Genomic DNA, 25276 nt, shown 5'->3' with positions numbered 1-25276 from the left:
GTAAGATCCTTGAGGGCAGAGCCTATCTTCACTTCATACCCTGGGTGTGTACTTCTGCCTTGGCCCTTGGTTTGAAAGAGAGGATGGGGAGGGGGAAATGAGCCCTCAGGAAGTAGAGGCAGGTCCAGCCCCTTTGATTCAATTATGAAATAATAGACCATGTCATCATCTGCTGCTAGGAATCTTGTATGAGGCTTAAGGAAGATTTGGAGTTACTGAAAAATGGAAATGGACATGAAAGCTGATCAAAGGAAAGAAAACCAGTTTTTCCTGGCGTGCCACAGCTGAGACTGGAAACCATTTATTTGTTGTATCAATAAAATTAGCAGTGTGATTTCCTCCAGCTGTGCTCAGCAACATGCGACTAGAAGCAGAAAGCAGGCTAGCTAGAGGGATCCAGAGTTGGGGGTTTGCTAGATAGATGGGCTGTAAGTACGAAGAAGTAAAGAATTGAAGGTGCTGGTGGGAGTGTAGTTCACATGATCGGCTGTGCTCATTGTTGATTGTAGTGTTTCTTTGGAGCACCTTTGAACAAATAACAGAGATAGGACGAGATTAAGCTGGTTTTGATCTGCTCCAGGAACGGATAGTCTGACTTTTTGGTGGTTGAAATAAGAGAAGTTCTCCAGGCTAACACGACCATGCTTTGTTTCTGAACTTCAAATTACCTGATTAAAATCCTGAGGCTTGAGACTAACCCAAGTAGAGTTTTAAAAATTTTAAGTTTCATATTCAGAATGTTTGATATGGAAAACATTAGACTTCAGTTAAAATGAATTACATTTTATTTTGGGAAATGAAATGGGTCATCTGAATCTCTCCTAAGGACCCAGAAATAATGACAGTCAAAAACTACCCCGGTGATTTCCAAAATGCTCTCGAGAAGGAGAAACCCTCCCACTGAGAGTCCTTGCTATAGACCAATGGAGTGTGAGTGGAGACTGCACACAAGAGAGCTGTGGGGTCAGTAGGACCTGAGGGGTAAAGAAGGAGGCATCTAAAAACCCTGGGCTCTGGTTTTGAGGACTTGGAGGTTATGGTTCTCTTAACACAGGACGAAGCCCAGGATCGGGGTGGGGGCGGGGGTGAGGAGGTTGGTTCTTGCCTGTTTTGACTGAGGTGGTCTGAGGCACTGCCAGCCAAGGTGGAGCAAGTTGGGACTAAGGAACTGTGAAGGGGCTTCCAAGGAACTGGCTGTGTTCTATACCCCAGGCCAGGTAGTAGGGAACTGGGCCGTGTGAATCCTTAAACCAGACATAAATGAATTATGTTTATAACAAAAAACCTGCTATACTGGTGCCTAAGAAATGATAAAGTATTGAGTTGGCCAAAAACTTCATTTAAGTTTTTGTAACATCTTATGGGGAAACCTGAACCAACTTTTTGGCCAACCCAATATTTGAAGAGGGGCTTCCCAGGTGGCAGCTAGTGGTAAAGAACCCTCTTACCAATGCAGGAGACAAGAGATGTGGGTTTGACCCCTGGGTCGGGAAGATCGCCTGGAAGAGGGCATGGCAACCCACTCCAGCATTCTTGCCTGGAGAATCCCATGGACACTGGAGCCTGGCGGGCTACAGTCCATGGGGTCTCAGAGTCTGACACAACTGAAGTGACTTAGCGCAATATAGGAAGGAGGAGGGAAAAGAGGGCCAGAGTCTGGAGAACTTGACAGGAATCTGGTGGGGAAGGAAGGAAAACAGAAGCTGGTCCCCGGAGCCTGAATTCTGGAACTGGACAAATCTGTGCTTAAATCTCAACTTCTTCTCTTACAAGTTGGTTAGGCAAGATCTTTGTAACCTGGTCAGTCAGTCAGTACAGTCGCTCAGTCGTGTCCAACTTTTTGTGACCCCGTGGACTACAGCATGCCAGGCCTCCCTGTCCGTCACCAACTCCAGGAGTTTACTCAAACTCATGTCCATTGAGTCGGTGATGCCATGCAACCATCTGGTAGGGCCTTTGTTTTCTCCCCTGTGAACCATGAACAGCATAGGAACGTCCCAAGGTTGTCATAAGAATTAAGTGAGAAAATTGTCACCCCCAGTATGGTGTCAGTGTTGTAGCCACATGTTCTGGGAAACAAATTTACTCAGAAGGACAATGCAGATATTGGAGTGCAGTTTATTACACCGGCGGGACCAAGGCAGAGTCTCCTCTTAGCCAAGGACCCTGACCAGTTTTTCTAAAAACCTTATATACCCTAGGAGTACATGCCCAAACCCACGTCCCTAAATTCCCTGAAACTAGTCTGAACGAAGGAAAAGAAAGATACAGTCAAAGATAACCAGTGATTCATATGCCTTAGGCCTAGGTAGTTAACAGTGGACAATTATCAATAGGCCTGTGCTCATACCCCAATAAGCATAATAGAATTTATGATTCTATTCGGTTACACAGATAATTAGCGTATTCTTTTAGGTGATGGAGAGTCTAGGGATGAGCCCTGGGGGTCTTCCATCGGGGGTCTGGTTTTCCAGTTGGTATGTCGTTTCCATAGATACTGGGCATATAGATCAAAGTCCAGAGTCCAGCCCAAGATGGAGTCCTGCTTTCAAGATGGGCCTGTTCTGTCTGTTTCCTCCTTCATCAGCACCTAATTCATGCCCTCTTTGCTTCCTTTCTTATCACACCTTTCCCTGCGTCTGTGCCCACGCTTTCCTCCCAACACAGCTGTGGCTAAAACCAGCCCAACTGCTCTTCTCCTGGTGAGTTATTTATAACTGTGTCCCCTTGCGAGCTGCCTGAAAAGGAGTCCTGCTGCCCTCGGGCTTAGACACTAGGTGTGTGTACAGCAATGCAGTCTCTGGTGCTGCGGTTGGAGGGCGGAGGTATAAATAGTTCACACCGGGAGCCCCTTTTAGAGAGACAAATGCTGTACTAGGGGATCTCTCTTCTCATACCACAGGAGTTTTCAGCCCCGGCCACGGCGTTTGCTGTCTGCTGATGGGAAAGTCTTCCTCAACTTATGGTTCATACCCCATCCTTCTGAAGTGCTGGTTATGTTCAAAACTCTGCCAGAAAAGGTTTGTATTTTTTTATGTGTGCCAGAATGGAAACTGGCTGTTTTTATGTCCCACAGTTAAACATGTCAGTTTCAGAGAGTATCTCATGTTGGGTTTTTTCCCCAGGAACATTTAATAACTGAAATCTCTCAGCTTCTCATATTTTGCTTGCTTTATTATAATTTCCCTTGTGCCTCGTTATTTCATAGTTCTGCTTCTCCGTGGTCATTACTGAACACTAATGGAGCTTCCGAGACTCCTTATTAATCCTTAATTTCCTCCCCAGCTCCAAGAAAACCCCACCCTGATGTGCTGAAGCTGAAGAGAGGTTGAGCTCACACTTAATCACAGTAATTAGCTGGTTTCTGTTTTTTGAGGAGCTCCTCTAAGTACCTCATTTACTGATAAAGGTTAACCATTAAAAAGAATAGATACAGAAATGCATAATGCATTCAACTATTAACTAAATAAAATGCAGTGTTGAAAATGGCAATTTGGGAACATTCTGATTTTTCTTTGGAAGTGAAAACCTGTTTAGTAATCGGTTTCTCACCCTTTCCACCCCCTCCCACCCCCCCAACCCCCCACCCCCCCAACCCCCCACCCCGCCCCGCTCAACTTTTTTGACGTGTGGGGCTTCCCTGGTGGCTCAGATGGTAAAGAATCTGCCTGAAATGCAGGAGATCCTGGTTCAGTTCCTGGGTCGGGAAGATCCTCTGGAGAAGGGAATGGCAAGCCACTCTAGTATTCTTGCCTGGAATATTCAATGGACAGAGGAGCCTGGCGGGCTACAAACAGTCCATGGGGTTGCAGACTCAGACATGACTGAGCAACAGATACTTGCTGCTGCTGCTGCTAAGTTGCTTCAGTCGTGTCCGACTCTGTGCGACCCTATGGACAGCAGCCCATCAGGCTCCTCTGTCCACGGGATTCTCTAGGCAAGAATACTCGAGTGGGTTGCCATTTCCTTCTCCCAACTAATACTTATTGAGGTGTAATTAACTAATAAAATTGTATATATTTAAAGTGTACAGCATGATGATTAATCATTATAAAATAATTACCACAGTTAATACATTCATCACTTCATAGTTACATTTTTTTGTTTTTTGGAGGTGAGAATGCTTATCCAACTCTAACAAAATTTCAAGTATACAGTACAGTGTTGTTAACTATAGTCACCATGCTGTATATTAGATTCTTAGAACTTATTTATCTTATAAATAAAGTTTGTACCTCTTGACCACATCGCACCATTTCCCCCATCCCCTGGTAACCACTTTTCTGTAAGTTTGACCTTCATTTTTAGATGCCACATATGAGTGAGATCATACAGTGTGTCTTTCTCTGTGGTTTATTTCACTTAGCATAATGTCATTCAAGTTTACCCATGTTGTTGTAAATGGCAGTTCTTTTTTATGTCTAAATAATATTCCTGTGTGTGTGTATGCTTATGTGTGTGACATTTTCTTTATCCATTTATCCATACACTGGACACTTAGGTTGTTTCCATATCTTGGCTATTGTGAGTAATTCTACATGGAAGTGCAGATAATCTCCTTAATGTATTGATTTATTTCTTTTGATATATCCCCAGAAGTGGGTTTGCTGGATCATATATGATAATCTTACATGCAACAGAAAGAAACTGGATCCCTGTCTTACACCAGTCACAAAAGTTAACTTCAGGTGGATTAAAGACAACTGTTAAGACTGGAAACTATAAAATCTTAGAGGAAAACCGGGAAAAAAACTCTTTGACACCAGTCTTGGCAATGATTTTTTTTGATACAACAACAAAAGCATAGGTAACAAGAGCAAATATAAACAAGTGAGATAATATCAAACTAAAAAACCTCTGCTGGCAAAGGAACAAATCAATGGAAGGAGAAGACAACCTACATAATGAGAGAAAATATTTGCAAACTATATATACCTAAAATATGTAAGGAACTCATATAACTCAATAGCAAAAGCAAGAACAAAACAAAACAAAAATGTTTTAAACCTATAATCTGATTTTAAAATGGTCAAAGGACCTGAGTAGACATTTTTCCAAAGGAGACATACCAGTGACCAACACATAAATGAAAAGGTGTTCAGCATCACTAACCATCAGGGAAATGCAAATCAAAACTGTGATGAGGTATCATCTTACACCTGTTGGGATGGCTGTTATTAAAAAAGACAAGAGAACAACTGTTGGTGAAGTTGTGGTGAAAAGGAGACATTTGTGCACTGTTAGTAGAAATGACGATTGGTGCATCCATGATGGAAAACAGTGTGGAGATTCCTCAAGAAATTAGAAATAAAACTACCCTTTACTTCATTTATTCACCATGAGCATTTTTTAGGGCTTTTTTTTTTCTCTTTTCCTTTGCTGAATGTTGATATTTAAGATCCATTGTTTGTTTTTTAGTCTTGTGTTTAAACTATGTTGATAAGTAGTTATGTTTTCCTTATAGGTAGGAAGAAATAACAGCCCTCAGGGCAATGTTGTCTGAATACGAGTCCCTGCTAGGAATTTATTTGTGAACTTTGTAATTTGTTGATCATTGGTAATACAATCATATTTTCATGTGTTTTTGGCCACCAATGGCTTTAAAGAAAGAGAAACACATTGTTTTAATTCCCCAGCAGGAGTTACCTTGTCAAAAGACTTGTATAACCCGAGTTCATGAAAAGCTTGTTGTTCATTTTTTCACATACTGTCTTGTAGCTATTATCATGTATTATTATGTGAAAATGTTTATTTAAAAATTCTTAAATATATTGTCCCTAATCAATGCTCATATATTTTTGTGTCCCCTTAGAAATTTCTTGAAACTTATTTCTTTGTATTGATTTTACTCACAGGTAGCTTTTAGAGCCTTAAAGCTAACTCTGCAGCTGATAGCCCCTCTCCATGACATTGTGGCCTACCTTTTCAGTTTTGCTAAACTTGGAAATTGTCCAGCATGGTTTGAATTTCCTCTGAGTCCTAACCCTCTGAGAGGTGACTGGGGAGGAACTGAGGGTATTGGTAAGTGACTAAAGGTGATTAAAATTGCCTTCAATATTCAGTTGAAGTTCCATGACATGCTTTTTTTTTCTTAAGCTTTATTGAGGCATAGTTGAAGAATAAAATTTGAGTGAACAATGTAATATTTGATATACATATACAGTATACACTGTGGAAGGATTTCCCCCATCTAATTAATTACTGTGAAGCCCTTAATGCTCAGAGAGAGAGAAGTCACTCAGTCGCATCCGACTCTTTGTGATGCCATGGACTGTAGCCTACTAGGCTCCTCCATCCATGGGATTTTCCAGGCAAGAGTACTGGAGTGTGTTGCCATTTCCTTCTCCAGGGGATCTTCCTGACCCAGGGATTGAACCCAGGTCTCCCCCATTGCAGGTAGACACATTACCATCTGAGCCACCAGGAATGCTCAGAAAGACAGGACTAAAATATTTCCTCATAAATGACAAAATGGCAAAGGGAAAGTCCCGTCATATACGGTCTCCAAACTGATTGATTCCACATTTGTTGGCTAAACCACAAAGTATGCCAAGTGAGAACTGGGGGGCCTGGGGTTTTGCCCTGCCTCTGTCACTTGGATTACTGGAAGCTGGGCTCTTTACTCTCTGGGTCTCTGTTGTCATCTGTAGAATAAGAGTGATGATAACTATCTTAGAAGGTTGTTCTGTGGATTAGAATCTGTAAAAAGTTTAGAAGGATGTACAAATACCCTTTAAATACTAGTTTGCTTTCATTCCCTTTCCCCTCCTGGCCTTCCTGAAAGGTCAAAGCCTTGCGGACAGCCCTTAGGTAGCTAACAAGACCCACTTGGTAGTCCTGTCAGTAAGAACAGTTGAGGCTTTAGTTTTATCTGCCCATTGCTAATCCAACTCAGCACAATTTCTCGGATAAATACATGAGATAAAGACACTGAGATGCTTAGTAAACTGGATTTATCAAAAGCAGTGAAACTAATCTTACTATTTTAATAATTTGACTTCCATCCAAATTATGTCATTGGTCATGTAAATATTAATTAATTGATATCAATATATTATAACATAGTAGCCAAGGATTTTAAAGTGTGAGAAGAGCCAAAACAATGAGGTAACATGCCTATTTAAACCTAAGTGATCTTACAACAAATGTGATATAATTTGAATCTATTCCTCTCTGGCCAGTGCATCAAGGAAGTGTTTGTGGGAGATTCTGACTTGTTCCAGGAGGGAGATTGATGCCTACATCTGAGGAGAGCCAGCATGAAGGAATGGGGTTGGTGCTGCCCCAGCAGAGAAAGCTCAGAATTACTGCAGGCCTACTAGCAAGTCTTCAATAAGCATCAAGAAATTACAGAAGTTCCAAAGCACTCTTAGCTCCTTTCCTTTTGCTAATCTTGGGACTGTTGTAAAAGGGGTTTACTCAGAAAATAAACTAAAATGCTCTCAGTAGAGCTGGATGTTGAGCGGTATGGAGCTGGACGTTAGTTGAGGAAAAGAAGAAAGGAGGGTAGGCCAGGAAAAATGCCACCCCACCTCAAGAAGGGCAGACAGGTGTTATATGGAGATGAGGAAGAGCCAGAGCTGTGTTTCCAGAAGTCCCTGCGTAGGAAGTTCTATAGCAGCTGGGAGAGGAGAAGCCCACCCGGAAGATGATCTGGGGGGGACCTACGCCCACTTGAATCAATGGAGAAAAATAGAAGGGCTTGTCCTGCAGGAGGATGAAAAGAGGATGCTGGCAAAGGAAACAGGCTACACGCGGCCAGTCCAGGAGGATGAACACCTCTGTGCGACACTGAGGGATAGTAGAAAATAAGGCCCAATTGTTGAGGACCTAGAACTGAGCAGGAAGGCAGTTGGTTTCTTACTATTTATATGCTTATGAACTGGAAACCGTTGAAATATCTGGAGGTCCAGGCTTTCTGAGGTGTGCAATTAGAGACCTACATGTTGTCATGTTGCCAGTAAAAATATTTGTGCTCCAGGGAGAATGCACAAAGTTTTACATACTTTGCTTTGCTGAAAATAGATAAAGAGCAAACTGAACTAAAAAAAATTCCACTGTAAGATAATCATCTTTTTTAAAGGCTAGGCTGCTTAGTTCCTGGCCTGCTTCCCAGAGGAGGCAAGGAGAACTAAGGTGAAAAGATGAGATGGATCTGTTCATATACCCACCCAACTCCCTTTAGCCATTTCAGAATTATTTGGATTAGATAAAAGGACATACGTAGACTTATGTACTTGAAAAAAATTTTTTTTAAGAAACACTTAAAATTTCAGCTGTGGTCCTCCCACTTGACAGAGGAAGCAGCTCTTAGACACTGTGGACTAGTTCTGTGGACCCTGCCAAATTCTCTCCTTCCCTGAAGGCCAGCAACTCCCTTTGGAGTCAGTGTGAAGCAGAAGATGTAATCAGAATGTGGGAGTTTACATTGTGATTTCCTTGTAAAGGATTACGAGACCAAAGAAACCCAGACACTACACACTGAACTTAAGGTTTCAGGAACAAAAGGTACTGGCTTTGAGTATTCACATGGAGGCTGGGCCACTGTGATTCTTCTCTTTCTGATTTCCCACACAGAACCCTCCTGTGGAAAGGCACAAGAAAAGGCTCATTTGTTTCCTAGTGGACAGTCTCCTCCTTCCCCCACCATCGCCCCCTTCCATGACCACATGCAACCACCTGCCCCATCCTCACAGACAGGCTGCCTTCCCTGCCCGTGCCCACCATCACTGCTCCCCCTGAGCACATGGCAACCATCTACCCCATCCTCACAGACAGGCTGCCTTCCCTGCCCATGCCCACCATCCCTGCTCCCTCTGAGCAGTGCAACCCCACAGAAAAAGTCCCAAATGAGCAGTATTATCAGTGTGTAACTAAGAAAAGGTAGGCCCTCCTCCGTACCTATATTTTAATGATAATGCCATCTGCCAGCACATAGTTTTGCTGGGAAGTGACTGTGTAAAAGTGCACACACAGAATTTTATAAACAATAATGGAAATAATGAGAAAAATCACGCATAATCCAACTGTTCTAACAAGTGAAATAATTTTACTTTACTTCCTTCTAACCCTTGCTCAAATACATTTTACAGAGCTTTAATCACAGGGTATGTGCAACTTTATATTCTTTTTTTTTTATTGTCATTGCAGGGGATTACAAACTTTTTCCCCTGGTTACTGCATAGCCTGACAGAGTGTATTGCTTGTAGACCAAGCACACTAGACCTTGAACAAATAAGGCTCACTGACTACCCCTCCTTCCATCCACCACAGAATTCTTTGAGTTCTTGTACCATTTGCTGTGGAAGTTTCTTTTCAGCCTGATATGACCATCAGATTTATAAAGGATTCATAAAAAGTCTAATGATTGACCCCAATTCTTTTGTGGTTGAAAAAATATGCCCAAAATATTCTTCTGTTATGTGTAAAATGTCCAATGGGTATGAAATCTGGACTGCTCATCCTTTTCTAAGGATGAGCTTCCCTGGTGGCTCAGAGGTTAAAACGTCTGCCTGCAATGCAGGAGACCTGGATTTGATCCCTGGGTGGGAAAATCCCCTGGAGAAGGAAATGGCAACCCACTCCAGTATTCTTGCCTAGAGAATCCCATGGAGGGAGGAGCCTGGTAGGCTACAGTCCACGGGGTTGCAAAGAGTCGGACACAACTGAGCTACTTCACATCCTTTTCTAAAGCCAAGATCCCATATTGCAAGCACATGTTGGCAACCATTCTCAGACCTGGTTCTTCCCTGATCAGGCTCTTGTGGACAGCCTCCCTGTTCTCAATCCCCTGCCTTCCATCCCAGAAACATAGACAGAGTTCCAGTACCAGGCCAATTAGGGTACAAGGCTGCTCAAGTCTGGGTGAGCTGTTTATACAGCGTAACTTTGGAAATGCTTCATAGGTCTCCCATCTCACTTCTGCCTTGGGCTACAATCAGGGATGGTGATCAGTTTCCACATTGCTTCTCTTTGCATAGCAGGGATGTCCTCTCAAGTGGAAAACTATTACTGTCTCCACAGGGAGCTGATGAGCATTTCACATCAGCTGACATTCTGTAGACCTGGAAACAGGGCCCACCTGCCCACCCCATCAGTGCTCCCTAAGGACCGTGACTTTTTTTTTCTGTGCTTCCCCATTCTGAGTGCCTCATTTCCTGAGCCAATAATAGAGATGCTAGTACAGCCATCTAGTCCCAGGCCGGGTTCCTCAAACCAGTATTGAGTACCGTAAAAGGCCCGTAGCTTAAATTTCCATCCAAAACACATATAAATCCTTTAGGATAAGGGTCCAAGAAATAAGCCTATTTAGGATCTCTCACATCTACTCCTGAAATGATGTGAATCTCCTAGAAGGATGTATGTTTGTGTATACATATATGTATACGTATTTTTGCCTCCTTGGATGGTCTTGAGTCTTGTTTAATCCATGAGCCATTGACAGGATGACTCTATGCCAGTGTTCATTTGAATGGTAGGGCTGTAAGAAATGGCCACTGGTTTATAATAATTTCAGGCCCCCAAATTCTCCAAGCCAGGCTTCAGCAATATGTGAACTGTGAACTCCCTGATGTTCAAGCTGGTTTTAGAAAAGGCAGAGGAACCAGAGATCAAATTGCCAACATCTGCTGGATCATGGAAAAAGCAAGAGAGTTCTAGAAAAACATCTATTTCTGCTTTATTGACTATGCCAAAGCCTTTGAGTGTGTGGATCACAATAAATTATGGAAAATTCTAAAAGAGATGGGAATACCAGACCACCTGACCTGCCTCTTGAGAAATCTGTATGCAGGTCAGGAAGCAACAGTTAGAACTGGACATGGAACAACAGACTGGTTCCAAATAGGAAAAGGAGTACATCAAGGCTGTATATTGTCACTCTGCTTATTTAACTTCTATGCAGAGTACATCATGAGAAACGCTGGACTGGAAGAAACACAAGCTGGAATCAAGATTGCTGGGAGAAATATCAATAACCTCAGATATGCAGATGACACCACCCTTATGGCAGAAAGTGAAGAGGAATTAAAAAGCCTCTTGATGAAAGTGAAAGAGGAGAGCGAAAAAGTTGGGTTAAAGCTCAACATTCAGAAAACGAAGATCATGGCATCTGGTCCCATCGCTTCATGGGAAGTAGATGGGGAAACAGTGGAAACAGTGTCAGACTTTATTTTGGGGGGCTCCAAAATCACTGCAGGTGGTGACTGCAGCCATGAAATTAAAAGACGCTTACTCCTTGGAAGAAAAGTTATGACCAACCTAGATAGTATATTCAAAAGCAGAGACATTACTTTGCCGACTAAGGTCTATCTAGTCAAGGCTATGGTTTTTCCTGTGGTCATGTATGGATGTGAGAGTTGGACTGTGAAGAACTGAGTTCTTCTGCTGAGTGCTGAAGAATGGATGCTTTTGAACTGTGATGTTGGAGAAGACTCTTGAGAGTCCCTTGGACTGCAAGGAGATCCAACCAAAACCAGTCCATTCTGAAGGTCAACCCTGGGATTTCTTTGGAAGGAATGATGCTAAAGCTGAAGCTCCAGTACTTTGGCCACCTCATGCAAAGAGTTGACTCATTGGAAAAGACTCTGATGCTGGGAGGGATTGGAGGCAGGAGGAGAAGGGGACGACCGAGGATGAGATGGCTGGATGGCGTCACGGACTCGATGGACATGAGTCTGAGTGAACTCCGGGAGATGGTGATTGACAGGGAGGCCTGGCGTGCTGCAATTCATGGGGTTGCAAAGAGTTGGACGCAACTGAGCGACTGAACTGAACTGAATAGATTTACTGAGACCTATACCTTTCCCATTCCTTGTAATTTCTTTTTTCAATCTATTTAGAGTCTATAGCCTTGCATACTTTGAAACTTACTTTCAGCAGTATGTTCTTATTCTGCTGAAAAGCAATGGAAGTTACTATATTCCTGAGGGAGGGAAGAAGGACGGAAGGAAGAAAAGATAAATCAGGCCTTGGGTTCTGGAACATAAGACTTTGTTGATCTTGTAAAATATTTAATTAGTATACTCACAAACAAACAAACAAGTCGATTTAGGTAAAAAGTTAGCTTTGGAGGTGAAATGATGGTTCACAGGGTAGCTGGGGTAGCCTGTATTTCAATCTGTTTGACTTAAAATGTCATCTGTCTTCTAGGATCTGAACTTCAAGAGCTGCAGAAAATGATTGACAGCCTCCAGAGCCCCCAAGATCCAACTCTGGTGTCCCAAGTCCTCCTCCTCCAAAGGGAGGTTATGTTTCTGCAGTTTGACGCTGCAGTGAGGTACCTCATCCGGTAAGGGCTGGAGGGCTATTCCTGTCTAGTAAAATTCTGCGGGGCAGGTGTTTCTGAGTGCTCACAGAGGGAGGCCACTCTTGGCATGATTAGATGATGAGCTTAAAATAGTCAAGGGCACAACCTGATCCCAAGCACTGCGGCTACCAAATGTGTTCTGCTGCAAAGGCTGTCCAGGTGGACTGTGTTCTTGTTAGATAATAATATTCTTGATTTTGTTAAATGTGATTCCAATGTAGTTAATTTGCATAACAGACTCTTTTATGGGGAATTATATTTTTTTATACTGCTAAAGATTATTCTTCCTACCAAGTTTTACTTTTTTCAGCCCTTAATTACCTTTCAGAAGAACAGAATTTTCACTGCACATCTGAAACCAAAAAAATTGACTACCTGAGTTAAATTTATAAATCACTTAATTTACCTCTAGCCTTGTAGATATTAAATACTCTGCATCAAAAAAGAATGTTTGCTTGGGTAATGAGTCATGATTGGTCAAAAAACTAGTTTGAATTAAGAATCACAATGTTTCCTGTATAAATAATAAATTGTACATGGGAAGGGAAGAGGTTAGACCTGAGAGTCCCTGCTTATTCTTAAATTGTCAAAATTAACTTCATTTAATAAATTCCCAGTGAGGGTATTTAGGGGAACTGAGGGGGACCTTGGAGGGCAGTACTCTTACCTGTGGATTATAATCATTTCCAACCATTTGGCATGAGTGTCCACAGAGAATAGAAATGTGGAGTTTATACTTAACCTAATGTTTTCTCTCTCTGCTTTTTCTTTACTCTGAGCATCAGAGGACTCTGGATTTAGAATGCAAATTCAGCAGGACAAAAATAATCAGGCTATTTGTTTTTTTGTTTGGTTGGTATTTTTATTGACAGGTTGCTTTGGGAGCTAGAGCTTTGTCAAGTAGGGAGGATATAAACGATCTAATTGTTAGGGTGGCCATTCATTAGCCCTGTGGGCTCTGAAAATCTCAAGTCAGAATTTGCAGGGAATTTACATAGACTGAAGAAATAGGACTATACCCCAGAAATTCTTCTGGAATTCCAGCTCCATGGAGTTCATCTTGCTCCTGTTCTCCCAGGGAAACCACTCTGCTTTCCCTGCTGCTGCTACTGCTGCTGCTGCTGCTGCTAAGTCGCTTCAATCGTGTCCAACTCTGTGCGACCCCAGAGACGGCAGCCCACTAGGCTCCACTGTCCCAGGGATTCTCCAGGCAAGAACACTGGAGTGGGTTGCCATTTCCTTCTCCAGTGCATGAAAGTGAAAAGTGAAAGCAAAGTCTCTCAGTTGTGTCAGATTCTTCATGACCCCATGGACCACAGCCTACCAGGCTCCTCCATCCATGGGATTCTCCAGGCAAAAGTACTGGAGTGGGGTGCCATTGCCTTGTCCTCTGCTTCCCCTAGGAATTGCTTTTGGGGGCTTTCTCTGCCCTGGCATACTCAGTCTGCAGGAATGGAGGGTCATGTGTCCTATGTCTGGTTTCAGTATTCTATAGTCAGTATATTTTTCAGAGGACCTCAGAAGGAACCAAGAGTCCTTCATTTACAGCATTTCCTCCAGCCCTTTATTTCTTCAGAGCCCTTTAGGTTATGTGTGAGTTTGGAGTCACACAGCTAGTAAGCAGCAGACCAGGATTAGAACCTAGGCGCATTTGACTCCAAAGCCTGAGACCTAGGATGGATGCCAGACAGCAGCAGGATGGATGCAAAGGGAAACTCTGAAGAGAAGACAGGAGGCAGGAGAAAAAGAGAAGTGAAAGATCAGTGTCATTCTACTTGAGGATTTTATTAACACTTTGTGCTGAACCTGCGAGCAATAAGTCCTCAGATAACCAAAAGAGACAGAAAGCTTGAGGAAGTTCCCTGGCCCTTCCCAGAGCTCGCCAACTCTGGGTAAATAGGACTTTTATTCCAGGAAACCTTTTTCTTAAGTAAACCAAAGCCTTCTTCAGAGTTTGAAAAGAAACTCTCATCTGAAATGAAAGCAGCATACTTCCATAGACCCGGGGAGGAGAGGCAGGATATAGCTCAGGACAGTGGCCCCATGGAGTCCTCGTTACCTGGCACCTGCTTCACTGTGGCACAAACCAGCTTAGGGTGCCAGAAAGATACATGTTTCTAAGCACAAAAGTTTCTCTCTGCCTCTGTTGCCAAACTCAGGCAAGAACCTGATGCAAATTGGTGTGTCCTCCAATGGTGTCAGAATCACATTGCCTAAGGCCTGCCATTCACCTCTGGGCATGTCCACCACCTATAAAAGTTTTTTATTAGCCAATGCAAGAAATGCCTGAGAATTGAGTTTATGTTTAATTTCGAGTGAATTAATCGTTTGTGCCAAAGATAAATGCTTGTGTGGTGCAGTGATTTAATCAAATTCATCTGTTTAAGTTAGAAATCATAGGCCCCTGCTTGATTTTGTAAGGCCTGCGGGCTAAGGCTGGTGTTTAAGTGGTTGAGGCGGGGGGAATTCAAGAGTAGTATTTTGTGACACATAAAAATTCTGAGGAATTCAAGTTCCAGTGTCCAGAAATGGAGGGTTTTTTTGGGGGAACACAGCCCTGCCTATTCATTTATGGATAACCTCTGGCTGCTCTCACACTACAACCACAGAGTTGAATAGTTGCAGTGGAGATCATATGCTTCATGAAGCTGAAAATATTTACTATCCAACCCTTTAAGAAAGAGTTTGCCACTCCCTGATTTAAAGGATTGAATTCCTTTGAAATTCAAGAATGGGGAGAAAGGAGAAAAAAAAGAAAGTTCCTCAGAGGAACTCTATAGGAATAAAACATATGCCTTGAAAAGTGCCACTAATCTGAATGTGTTGTTGATGTTCAGAGTGATTACTGTAAAAAGGAGGAGTTTGAGGAAATAAATCAAAGGTGCCTTAACTTCCTGCCATAAGCCTTATTTAGGAGTATATCAAGGGATCTCTGAAGAAGCAACACCAATTTTTTTAGTCCTTGAATTTGTGTTGATTTTCGCTTCATTTTTCAATTTATTTTTATGCTCATCTAGTTTAAGTGTCTCTGAACACACAGATATTAAAGTGTGCTTCAGAGTTATCTGGGGATTTCTGGGAGATACAGAGAAGCCCTCATGACATCCTGGTCTCCAGCATCTGAGAAGTGAAGAGCCATGACTTTTTCCTGGCCTCCTCAGGACTACTTTGCAGCTGTTTTTTGGGTTTTGTTTTCTTATATATATCCTTGCATCCAGGAAAAAACCTAGCACATGCTCCATGAATTCCCTGCTCCCTGTGGCTGGAGCCAGTTTACCTGGGACCACACTATGGGTCACTCACACGCAAGATGGCTGGCATTCTAGGAAACCCTTGACTCTTGTTGACAGTAAGGCAACTGGAGTGTGGCAAGACCGTCCGGAGGATGTGAGGCATCTATAGTTGTATTTTAGTGGGCTGCTGGGGAGACCTGACTTTATTAGGAGCTGGCAGTTGGCAGGTGTACCACTGGCACAAGCGACAAATTGACCTTTCATTCCTATGGGTTTCCCTCTAACTTGAGTGCTGCTGGCAAGCTGCACTGATTAGAGCTAGCCCAGCAGAAGGTGCAGGCCAGGGTTTACCAACTGAGGGTCTGAGAGAGCTATCAAAATAAGCTGTTTTCAGTATTTCTAAAGGCATGATGAAAAAGACATATTTGTCCAAAAGTTCTGCAGTAAAGAAAATGTCACATTTCTTTCTTTTTTCAACTGGAATCATAAGAATGAGTAAGATAAGGAGGAGAGGAAACTTGCTTTGATTGAACTCCTACCATGTGCCAACTCTGTGAGAAAGCAGTTACATTACCATCTTTACAGATGAGGGGATAGGGAGAAGTTGCATGACTGCCCCAGGGTCACATGCTTGTTGTAACAGACCTTACATTAACACAGTTTGTCAGACTCCAAAGCCCTGTTCTTTATATCATATTTCTTTATCTCGTCCTGCAGCTCAGAGCTTAGGCTAGGTGCTTATGTGGCTTTGAGTTGAAAGCAGGAGAATGCTTAATTTGGTTAAAAAAAAAAAAAGCTTTCAAAATATGGGATCCATGGAGATGAAGGAAAAAAAAAGAGGATATAGTGCTAAAAATGTTAAATACCATCTTGAAACTCATTTCTTTACATGGCATTGTTTTGTTCAGCTTCCTAATAAACAGTTCTATTGATAAAGGGGATGTGGGACCTCCCAAGGACAGTGATCTTAACTGAAGAATTAAGAAAGTGGGACTAGGATAACCAGTGATTTGATCAGTGGTGATGCCTAGAATCTAACTGACTCTGGTCTCTCCAGACAGTATATCATATGCTATGATTCTGTCACTTATATTTATATCTGAACTGTGTTATTTTTTAATAGTCACCAAGTATGTATAAATTAATAGACCTAGTATGTGTTCGGGGCTCTAAAACTCTCCCAATAATAGTGGTTGTTTGTGGCCCTTAGTTAAAAACTGCACAAATTTAGCAAGATAAAAGAACAAGTCATTGTTCTGTGTTCTTTTATGTGATAATCAATCTAGTGCAATCACAGAAGGAGATACAGGAGAGACTCAGGGAAATAAAATTATATTCAGTTCCTAGACACATCCATCATGCCATGTCGCACAGGGCCATGGGTCAGGAGCAAAGAGAGTGCTTAGGCCATGGCCTGGAAAGGCAAGGCAGAGCAGGGGAACGTTTTAAGCTCTGCTAGTTTGAATAATTCCAGCAGGCTTTGGGCTGTAGGGTTGGTCTCTGTTCTATTCTTAATCACTCAGTCATGTCCAACTCTTTGCAACCCCATGGACTATAGCCTGCCAGTCTCCTCTGTCCTTGGAATTCTCCAGGCAAGAATACTGGAGTGGGTTGCCATGCCCTCCTCCAGGGGAATCTCCCTAACCCAGGGATCAAACCCAGGTCTCCCACATGGCAGCAATTTATTTACTGTCTGAGCCACCAGGGAAGCCCATGTTGGTCTCTAGTTGCCTGTTGATTAGCCCTAGGATGATTAAATGAGAGGAATATTGCCTCCTGGGTTGCAGAGATCAGAGGAGGTGCGGCTCAGACTAGTTTGGGTATCAAAAGCATGCTAGGCCTTCAGTTGTCTTTAAGAATTGGCTACAGAGGAAGGAACAGTCTCTCCCCAGCCAGCAGGGTTTTTTTTGTTGTTGTTTAAAGATGTTAAAACATCATAATAAACAAAAATGGAATTTTAAAATATGAGCAATACAGTCAAGGATTAAACAATAAGATGTGAACAAAGCTGGGCCCAGAGGCTGAGAGAGAGAGAATTGTGTGGATTGGTAGGAGAAAAGTACAGGAGTGACATTGAAGGAGTCAACCAAGGAGAGATTTATTGGGATATTGGGCTTCTGTGCTCTGATTTTGGACCAAAAAGAAATGTTTCCATTAGAATACCCTGCTTTTTAGTGCCACTGACTAAAGGAAAAGGCACAGCTTAGAATTTGTAAATATTTTATTCTGGAACCTTACTGAAGACTGTAGCCTGGGAGACAATTTGTCAGATAGCTAAGTATCTAATCTGAAGAAGTAAGGGAGGAGCTGGGATATGGAGGAATTTGGGCTGAACAATAGCAATAACAAAAACTCATGTGATCAAACATCAAAGAATTACTGCTAATCACAAAAGACAGACATCACAAGTTAATGAATTTAGTGCTTTTCTGTGTGTGGGAAGAGGTAAGAATCTGGACTCATTAAAATTATTTCTTAGCTATGCATCTTATCTAGACCCAGTATCCTGTTTTTTTCTATCCTGAATTCCCCTCAGAGTGCACCATTGGAAGGCAGCTGCATTTGCTGATGGCTTGGTGGCAGGCAACATTCTTTGTTAACTGGTACGGCAGGCAACATTTTTTGTCTGCACTAAGGAAATGGCAACCCACTCCAGTACTCTTGCCTGGAGAATCCCATGGACAGAGGAGCCTGGTAGGCTGCAGTCCATGGGGTCGCTAAGAATTGAACACAACTGAGCGACTTCACTTTCACTTTCCTACATTGGAGAAGGAAATGGCAACCCACTCCAGTGTTCTTGCCTGGAGAATCCCAAGGATAGGGGAGCCTGGTGGGCTGCCGTCTATGGGGTCACACAGAGTCGGACACGAATGTGGCGACTTAGCAGAAGCAGAAGCATCATCTTTGTATCTCAGTTCCTGACACAGTATCCTGTACATAGTAGATGCTTGAAACATCACTGTGTTGAGTGAATCACGGGTCCCTTGGCAGGGCCCACTGAGAATCATGAGAAAGCATGTGAACAATATGAGAAACAGGAGAAAATGGTCATATCCACTGAGCATGAGCAACTCCAGGTTCCATCCTTGAACTATCAGGATAAATCAGTGTTTTTATTCAGTGTCTCAGAATATAACTGTATGCAACTATTTTTTGTTAATTCTCACAAGGATGTGAGAAGGGTAATATGATTTTTGCACTAGTACAATGGTTTGATGTGCAAATATAGAGCTCCCTTTATCTGTCTTTGAACTTAAGTTCATAAGCCCCTACTTCTTTTTTCAATTCTATGTCATTCAGCCATATTTAGAATTTAAAGTGGTGAATTTGAGATATAAAATCAATTACTTCAAGATCATCCCTCTTTACCTTTGTTTTAAATGCCTCCTTTTCACCTTGTTGGTGAGGGAAGGATTCTGCTCCAAGGTTATTGGGATGACCAAACATATAACTTTAAATACTGGACAAATGAGATCAACAGCAGTTTACTAGTTACATATACTCATGGCCAAGGGGAACAGAACATTGCATGCCACGTAAGGCCACAGAAGATTTGTACTTGTGAACAGAGTGAACAGCTAGGGGCTTGAGAGGCAGGCTTTGAGTGTCAAGAGGATGTGGTGCCTATTGAAGGCACATAGGAGGATGTGCTTGGTTCATTGGAATAATTTTGTGGTCTGGCAGGGAACTGGAAACCACTGCTTGTGGATGGATAAGCAGGAATTATACTTGGTCCCTATGATAAGGAAAGTAAATAAACATAGGTCCCTATGTTTGACTAGGGGACCTTCCCTCCATAGGGAGGGAAACTTGTAGTTAGGTCATTCACGGCCCTCCCAGTTTTACCAGATGTCAAGGCAGCACTAATAATGGGTCTTAGGCCTTATACCACACCTTCTCCTCCTTTATGCTTCTCAGAGGTGATCTAAGTTCTGGGGTGCTTATAGGTCATCCTAGCAGTTGATGCGGAGTGGTACCTCACCCATCTCTATTCAACCCCAGATCTCTTCTGGTTGGCCTGCTGCTCAGCACCCCACTTGGACACTGCCTTGTGGGGTCTTAGGCACTCCGCAGGTCTTTCCTCAACCCTTGATTATCTGCTAATCTCTGAGAGACTGCCTCACTCCCATCAGGGATAACATCTCCCTCAATCATTGCTAATCTCTTTTTTGATGTCTGTTTATGCATGACTTGATCCAAGTCTATGGAAGATTTAGGCAAAAGATCCCTTTTGTCCTGGGGACCTTTTGGATCCCCTCAACTTACCCTGTTAGACAGCACTGGTCTAGAGGATAACTGTCTTTCCCTTGAGAGCTATGAATTGTGAGAGTGAAGGGCGGTGGTAAAGAAAAATAAATGAGGGATGATGTTGCCAAAGAAGAAGAAACCTGTTGACATCTCAAAATATTATCTTGCTACAAATAGCCTTGAAGAGAGTTTTGAGCTTTAGAAACTTGAGTAACTGCTTTTAATGCGATTGCTTTCCTGTTTTGGTAGACGAACATTTTTGGCAGCTGGAAATGCTTCTGCCTACCAGTCTGTCACAGACGGCATGTACCATGGGTTGCCATCACTGAGCAACTCTCCAATGAAGAGCATTTTTGCTTCCCAGCTCAGCCTACCACAACCGCTGGATCCGCAGAGCCTCCAGGTGAGTTGAGAGCTATTTTTGTTCTGAGATGTGTTAAGAGCACATTTTGTGACAAAGTGTGCATTGTGCGTAGGAGGCTCTTCATGCCGAAATACCCATTGGCCTTGGTAAGCTCCCCTTCACTCATACAGTAGAGAGGGCCCCTGTGGCTTGCTGTCATTTCTAGTCAGGAGCTCTGTCTCCAAACCGCTTGACAGGCTAATTGGGATAACAGCTTATCTGCTCACAGCTGGTAGCAAAACCAACACCTGATCTCTTTCATGTAATAAATAATAATGATAGCAATTATGATACATAAATTAGGTCAGCAGCTGAGTTTTGAACAGCCCAATAACAATATGTGTTATCAAATGTAATCCTGGCAACTATTATTGCTTCTAGGCACCAACTCTATTACCCACCTGCTACAACTCAAGAGTTTGAGGTCAGGAAGGCCAGAGATCAGACTGCTATGCAGTCCTGGCAACACTAGGTCACAAACTGTATTAGCTTTTTATGGCTTCAGAGAAAATTACCCCCAAATACAGCATATTAACACAATAGACATTCATTATCTCATACAGTTTCTGAGGTTCATGAGTCTGGGTGCAGTTTAGCTGGGTAGTTCCAGCTCACAATCTCTCATGAGGCTGTGGTCAAGGTCAAGGTGCTCCAACTCTTAGTGGAAACAGAATCAAAAAATTTGTGGACACTTTTTTTTTTTTTTGCCATGTTACATGTCGTTCAGGATCTTAGTCCTCTAACCAGGGATCAAACCCACGCCCCCTACAGTAGAAACTCAGAGTCTTAACCACTGGACCTCCAGGGAAATCCCTGTGGACATATCTTTAAAATCACCTCACAAGCCCATATCTTTTGACTCCAAAACCTCCAGCTTAATGTTTTTATGTTACAAAGCTAAGGCAGGTAATGCCAGCATCAACCCCATGTCAGTCTCACACTTTTACTTTCCCTGGCTATAAGACAATGACCCTTGGCCCAAGCCTTGACCCTCATGAAGACCTGAAGACAGGGTTGGATTGTGACTGCTGGGCCTGCTCCTGCTGCCTTTGGGCATTGCTTGGCATTAAGTAGTTGCAGGTGTCCTGGCTGCCTGCCACCTGCATCAACTCCAACTTTGAGAATTGTCTGAAGCCAGTACCAGGTCTGAAACTGTAGAATGGAATCAGATGGACAGGCCCACTCTATCCTGGGCTGCAGGTCATGCCCCATGGAGTAGGAATGCCTTGGCTGTTGGACAGTGATGTGGAAAAGATAGAGACCCATGTGTAATGTCATAGCATTCGTTTTGAGTTGTTGCCTAGGATTGGAGCACAGTGGTGATAAAGGACAAATATTTAAGGTTTGTAATACTGAAAAAAATTGAGTAAGTTTACTTTTGTTGATTATAAATATGTATCATTGGTTTTATACTATTCTGGGACTTCCAAACACTAGTGCTGACTATTTACACTGAAACTTTAAGTACCCTTATATGTTTAGTTACTTTCTGAAAAATCAGTTTAAAAAACAAAATTATTACTCTCTCCTCTGCATCATCAGAGACTATTCATCAAGAACTACTATATAATAGAGAAGTAATCCCATAATGTTTTAGTGTACAGATGAAGACATCTTGTTCATATACAAATGCCTATTACTTGTGGACATTATTATGTACCATTATTATATTTATTATTTGATTCTTTTAGGCATTTGTGCTGTTCCCTTGGAGAGCATTTCTGGAAGATGGAGGACTATTTCCAGTTACAAGTAGCAGCCCAGATACCCTAGAATATCACATGCAGGTAAGATAGTTCTTCCTGCTTGTCACAGAGAGAACTGAATACAGACTGCAAAGCAGATGTCACTGCATCCGTCCAATCCTTCATACTCTAGCCAGTGGTGAATAATTTATTAATATGAGATAAGCAAGGTGTTTGATTATGAAGCTAGAAATCCAGTGCTGCAGGGTGAATCATGTGTTCTTACGGCAGAAGAAAATCATGTTTGCAGCTAGAATCACACTTGAATCAGCTGAAATTCTCCGGCTAATAATGATCTTGGGGAGTAGTCATCCATTTCTGGTCACTCTCTAGGCCTCTTAGAGTAACTCCCAGACTGGCAGTTCAGAGATGTGTGACTCGTGACCCACCTACAGTGGTAGGAAGAGAACTCCTTAAGCAGAACTCAGAAAGAGAATTTCTTTCAAATGTATGTTTCCCTCTGATTGTTCAAGCAAGTCTTATTGTATTAAAATAGAAAATACTTTTAAAAGTATTATCAACAACATGAAAATCAATGATACATTTGCTTCAAAATAATGAGGAGGTGGGGAGTGATGAGGATGGGGTAGAACTGGGCAGAGGTTGGTGGTTTTGGGGACTGAGTGATGAGAACTGTTCTGTTTGCATATATTTATATATGCAAACTGTTCCTTTGCATATGCTCAGAATTTTCCAAAAGTAAAGTTTTTTTTTTTTAAGTAAAATAGTAAAAATAGTTTAAAAATAATAATCAGAGTCCCCCACTTTGGGGTATGGTTACAGATCATATTGGTTTTTCTCCTGTGTTTTCCCTGTTCATACGTGTATCACACTATTCATACAACCATATACAGACACCACCATAACATTTGGGGAACTTGGGCTTCCATACAGAGCCAAATGTCTAATATGTTCAAGGCAGATTTTGAACTAAAAATGTTACTCTGATTTTTATGGATTTTTTAAATAATTGAGAGCATGGGGCTTGTAAACACAACTACTCCTAGTTTTCTCCCGCCAGGACCACATGTAAAGGATACATAGAAGTGTTCAAAATGGGTGTTTTGGTTTGGTTTTGTTCCTTTTTGTTTTTAGCTATGCCTCTGTGGGCTGAGTGGCCCTGACCTCAAGGTGGCTCATGGAGAGCTGGCAGGCATGCAACTGCTAATGGAAGATGTTCTTCTGAGTAACTATCCTGTGATCACGGAGGGTCTCCCAGAACAGCAGGCCACACCAGATAAAAATACACAGGTATTCTTGGTGAACAGTCTACATACTTGACCAGTGGTGTGTTGTATGAAGGACCTTTCTATTTGGGAGATGGACTAGAGAGCTTCATCTGTCCCATAGCCTCTCCCAGTGTCCCAGGACTGTGCTAGTGCCACACGGGAGCAGCAGTGAAGCAGCAGTAGCCAGTCAGACCCTCTCCAAAGTGCTTTCTTTCACAGTAAATCCTATGATCAATGGTATATCAGTTTCTTTTAATTTTAGAAGTATAACAGACATTGAGGTCGGGGGTGGTCCGTTGAAACCAGTTTGAACAAATACTCCAACTGGCTGTTTTTCCTTGTGAGTCACACATTTAGGACTGGAGTTGGAAGGGTATGATAGAGGCTCCAGGTGAACAGTTCCAGCCTGGCTCCTGTTTTCATCACTCAGCTAGCTCATGGACTCCTAGGCAAGTATTCCCTTCTCCAGACTTGTCCCTCTGAAGCTATAAGGTACCAGGAGCCTATAGTCCCCCTAGTATTATAGCTTGAAACAATTCTGCATATATCTGGAACCAGACAGATAACTTATGTGGACACAGGGTAAACTAGCCACCGCCCCATTTAAAGAGCCCCCTTTTCAGAGCCAGACTCTGCACCAGCCATTTCCATGTCCTTACCTTCCATTCACTCCTTAGAAACTGCCCTCTGCCTTCTTTCTCATCTCATCACTGAGACTGCTCTCATCAAGAGCACCATGGACCTTGCCACTGAATCCCATAGATATGTTTCAGTCCCCTTCCAACCTGACGCCTTAGCAGCATTTGAAACAGTGTGTCCTTCTTGAAGCCTGTCTGCCCTTAGCTTCTAAAGCACAGCTCTCACCAGACTTCCTCTGATGTCATGGGCCAGGCCTTCTCAGACTTCTCTGTCAACTCCCCTACCTCTGCTAATCCTGAAAATGTTATTTACTGGGTTCTGGCCCACTTCTACCACTGCCAGGGCTGCATTTTGATTTCCATGACTCTACCACTTTTGCCTTTGAGGGCTCATTTCTCCATTAAAAAACGTGAAGAGTTATAGCTTATAATTGTGTTAATATAAAGAAAAATGTATTAATATCATAAATTGCAGCATTTTATTCAACCTAAGCATTCTTTTTTCTGATTTTCAGTTCAGTTCAGTTCAGTCACTCAGTCGTGCCCGACTCTTTGCAACCCCATGAATTGCAGCACACCAGGCTTCCCTGTCCATCACCAACTCCCGGAGTTCACCCAAACTCATGTGCATCGAGTCGGTGATGCCATCCAGCCATCTCATCCTCTGTCTTCCCCTTCTCCTCCTGCCCCCAGTCCCTCCCAGCATCAGGGTCTTTTCCAGTGAGTCAGCTCTTCTCATGAGGTGGCCAAAGTATTGGAGTTTCAGCCTCAGCATCAGTCCTTCCAGTGAACACCCAGAACTGATCTCCTTTAGGCTGGACTGGTTGGATCTCCTTGCAGTCCAAGGGACTCTCAAGAGTCTTCTCCAACACCACAGTTCAAAAGCATCAATTTGGTGCTCGGCTTTCTTTACAGTCCCAACTCTCACATCCATACATGACCACTGGAAAAACCATAGCCTGGACTAGACAGACCTTTGTTGGCAAAGTAATGTCTCGCTTTTGAATATGCTGTCTAGGTTGGTCATAACTTTCCTTCCAAGGAATAAGCATCTTTTAATTTCATGGCTGCAGTCACCATCTGCAGTGATTTTGGATTTGATTTTGTTTCCACTGTCAAGTCTAGAAGGAGCCAGTTCACATTGGTGGAAGCACCTGGGCCATCCTGGGTGTCAGCAGAATGTCTCCCTCATCCTTGTAAGGTGAAGATAGGAGTGAAAAAGCTTTCCCCTTAAGGGGCTTTGTCTTTTTGTCAAGGAGGGAAATCTTTTCCAGACAACTTCCAATAGAATTTTCTTGTCTCTTACTGGCTAAAACTGAGTCACAAGTACATATCAGGCCAATTAGTGGAAAAGGAAGTGTGTTTAGATGTGCCATCTGAATCCATATCAGGAGTCAGTGCTTCTCCTAGAAGGAACATTTACAAAGCTGGGTATAGACCAAGTAATACCAAGGCCAAGAAGCGTGCTAGGCT

The 25276-nt window shown here is 42.6% G+C and overlaps 1 protein-coding gene across 1 annotated transcript in view; it reads left to right on the top strand.

Annotated features, from left to right (window-relative positions):
• Positions 1–25276, top strand: part of LOC138444753 (uncharacterized) — a 193241-nt gene that overhangs the window by 121681 nt on the left and 46284 nt on the right. Inside the window, exons 29-34 of the mRNA XM_069598139.1 lie at positions 2903–3020; positions 5856–6021; positions 12151–12289; positions 20038–20191; positions 21883–21978; positions 23032–23187. Coding sequence (XP_069454240.1) covers positions 2903–3020; positions 5856–6021; positions 12151–12289; positions 20038–20191; positions 21883–21978; positions 23032–23187 — 829 coding nt within the window. The remainder of the gene's footprint in view (positions 1–2902; positions 3021–5855; positions 6022–12150; positions 12290–20037; positions 20192–21882; positions 21979–23031; positions 23188–25276) is intronic.

Source organism: Ovis canadensis, chromosome 8 (assembly GCF_042477335.2).
Source record: "Ovis canadensis isolate MfBH-ARS-UI-01 breed Bighorn chromosome 8, ARS-UI_OviCan_v2, whole genome shotgun sequence".
NCBI classification, from domain to species: Eukaryota; Metazoa; Chordata; class Mammalia; order Artiodactyla; family Bovidae; genus Ovis; species Ovis canadensis.
The sequence above is the reverse complement of the archived record's forward strand: the minus strand, read 5'-3'. Positions and strand labels throughout refer to the sequence as shown.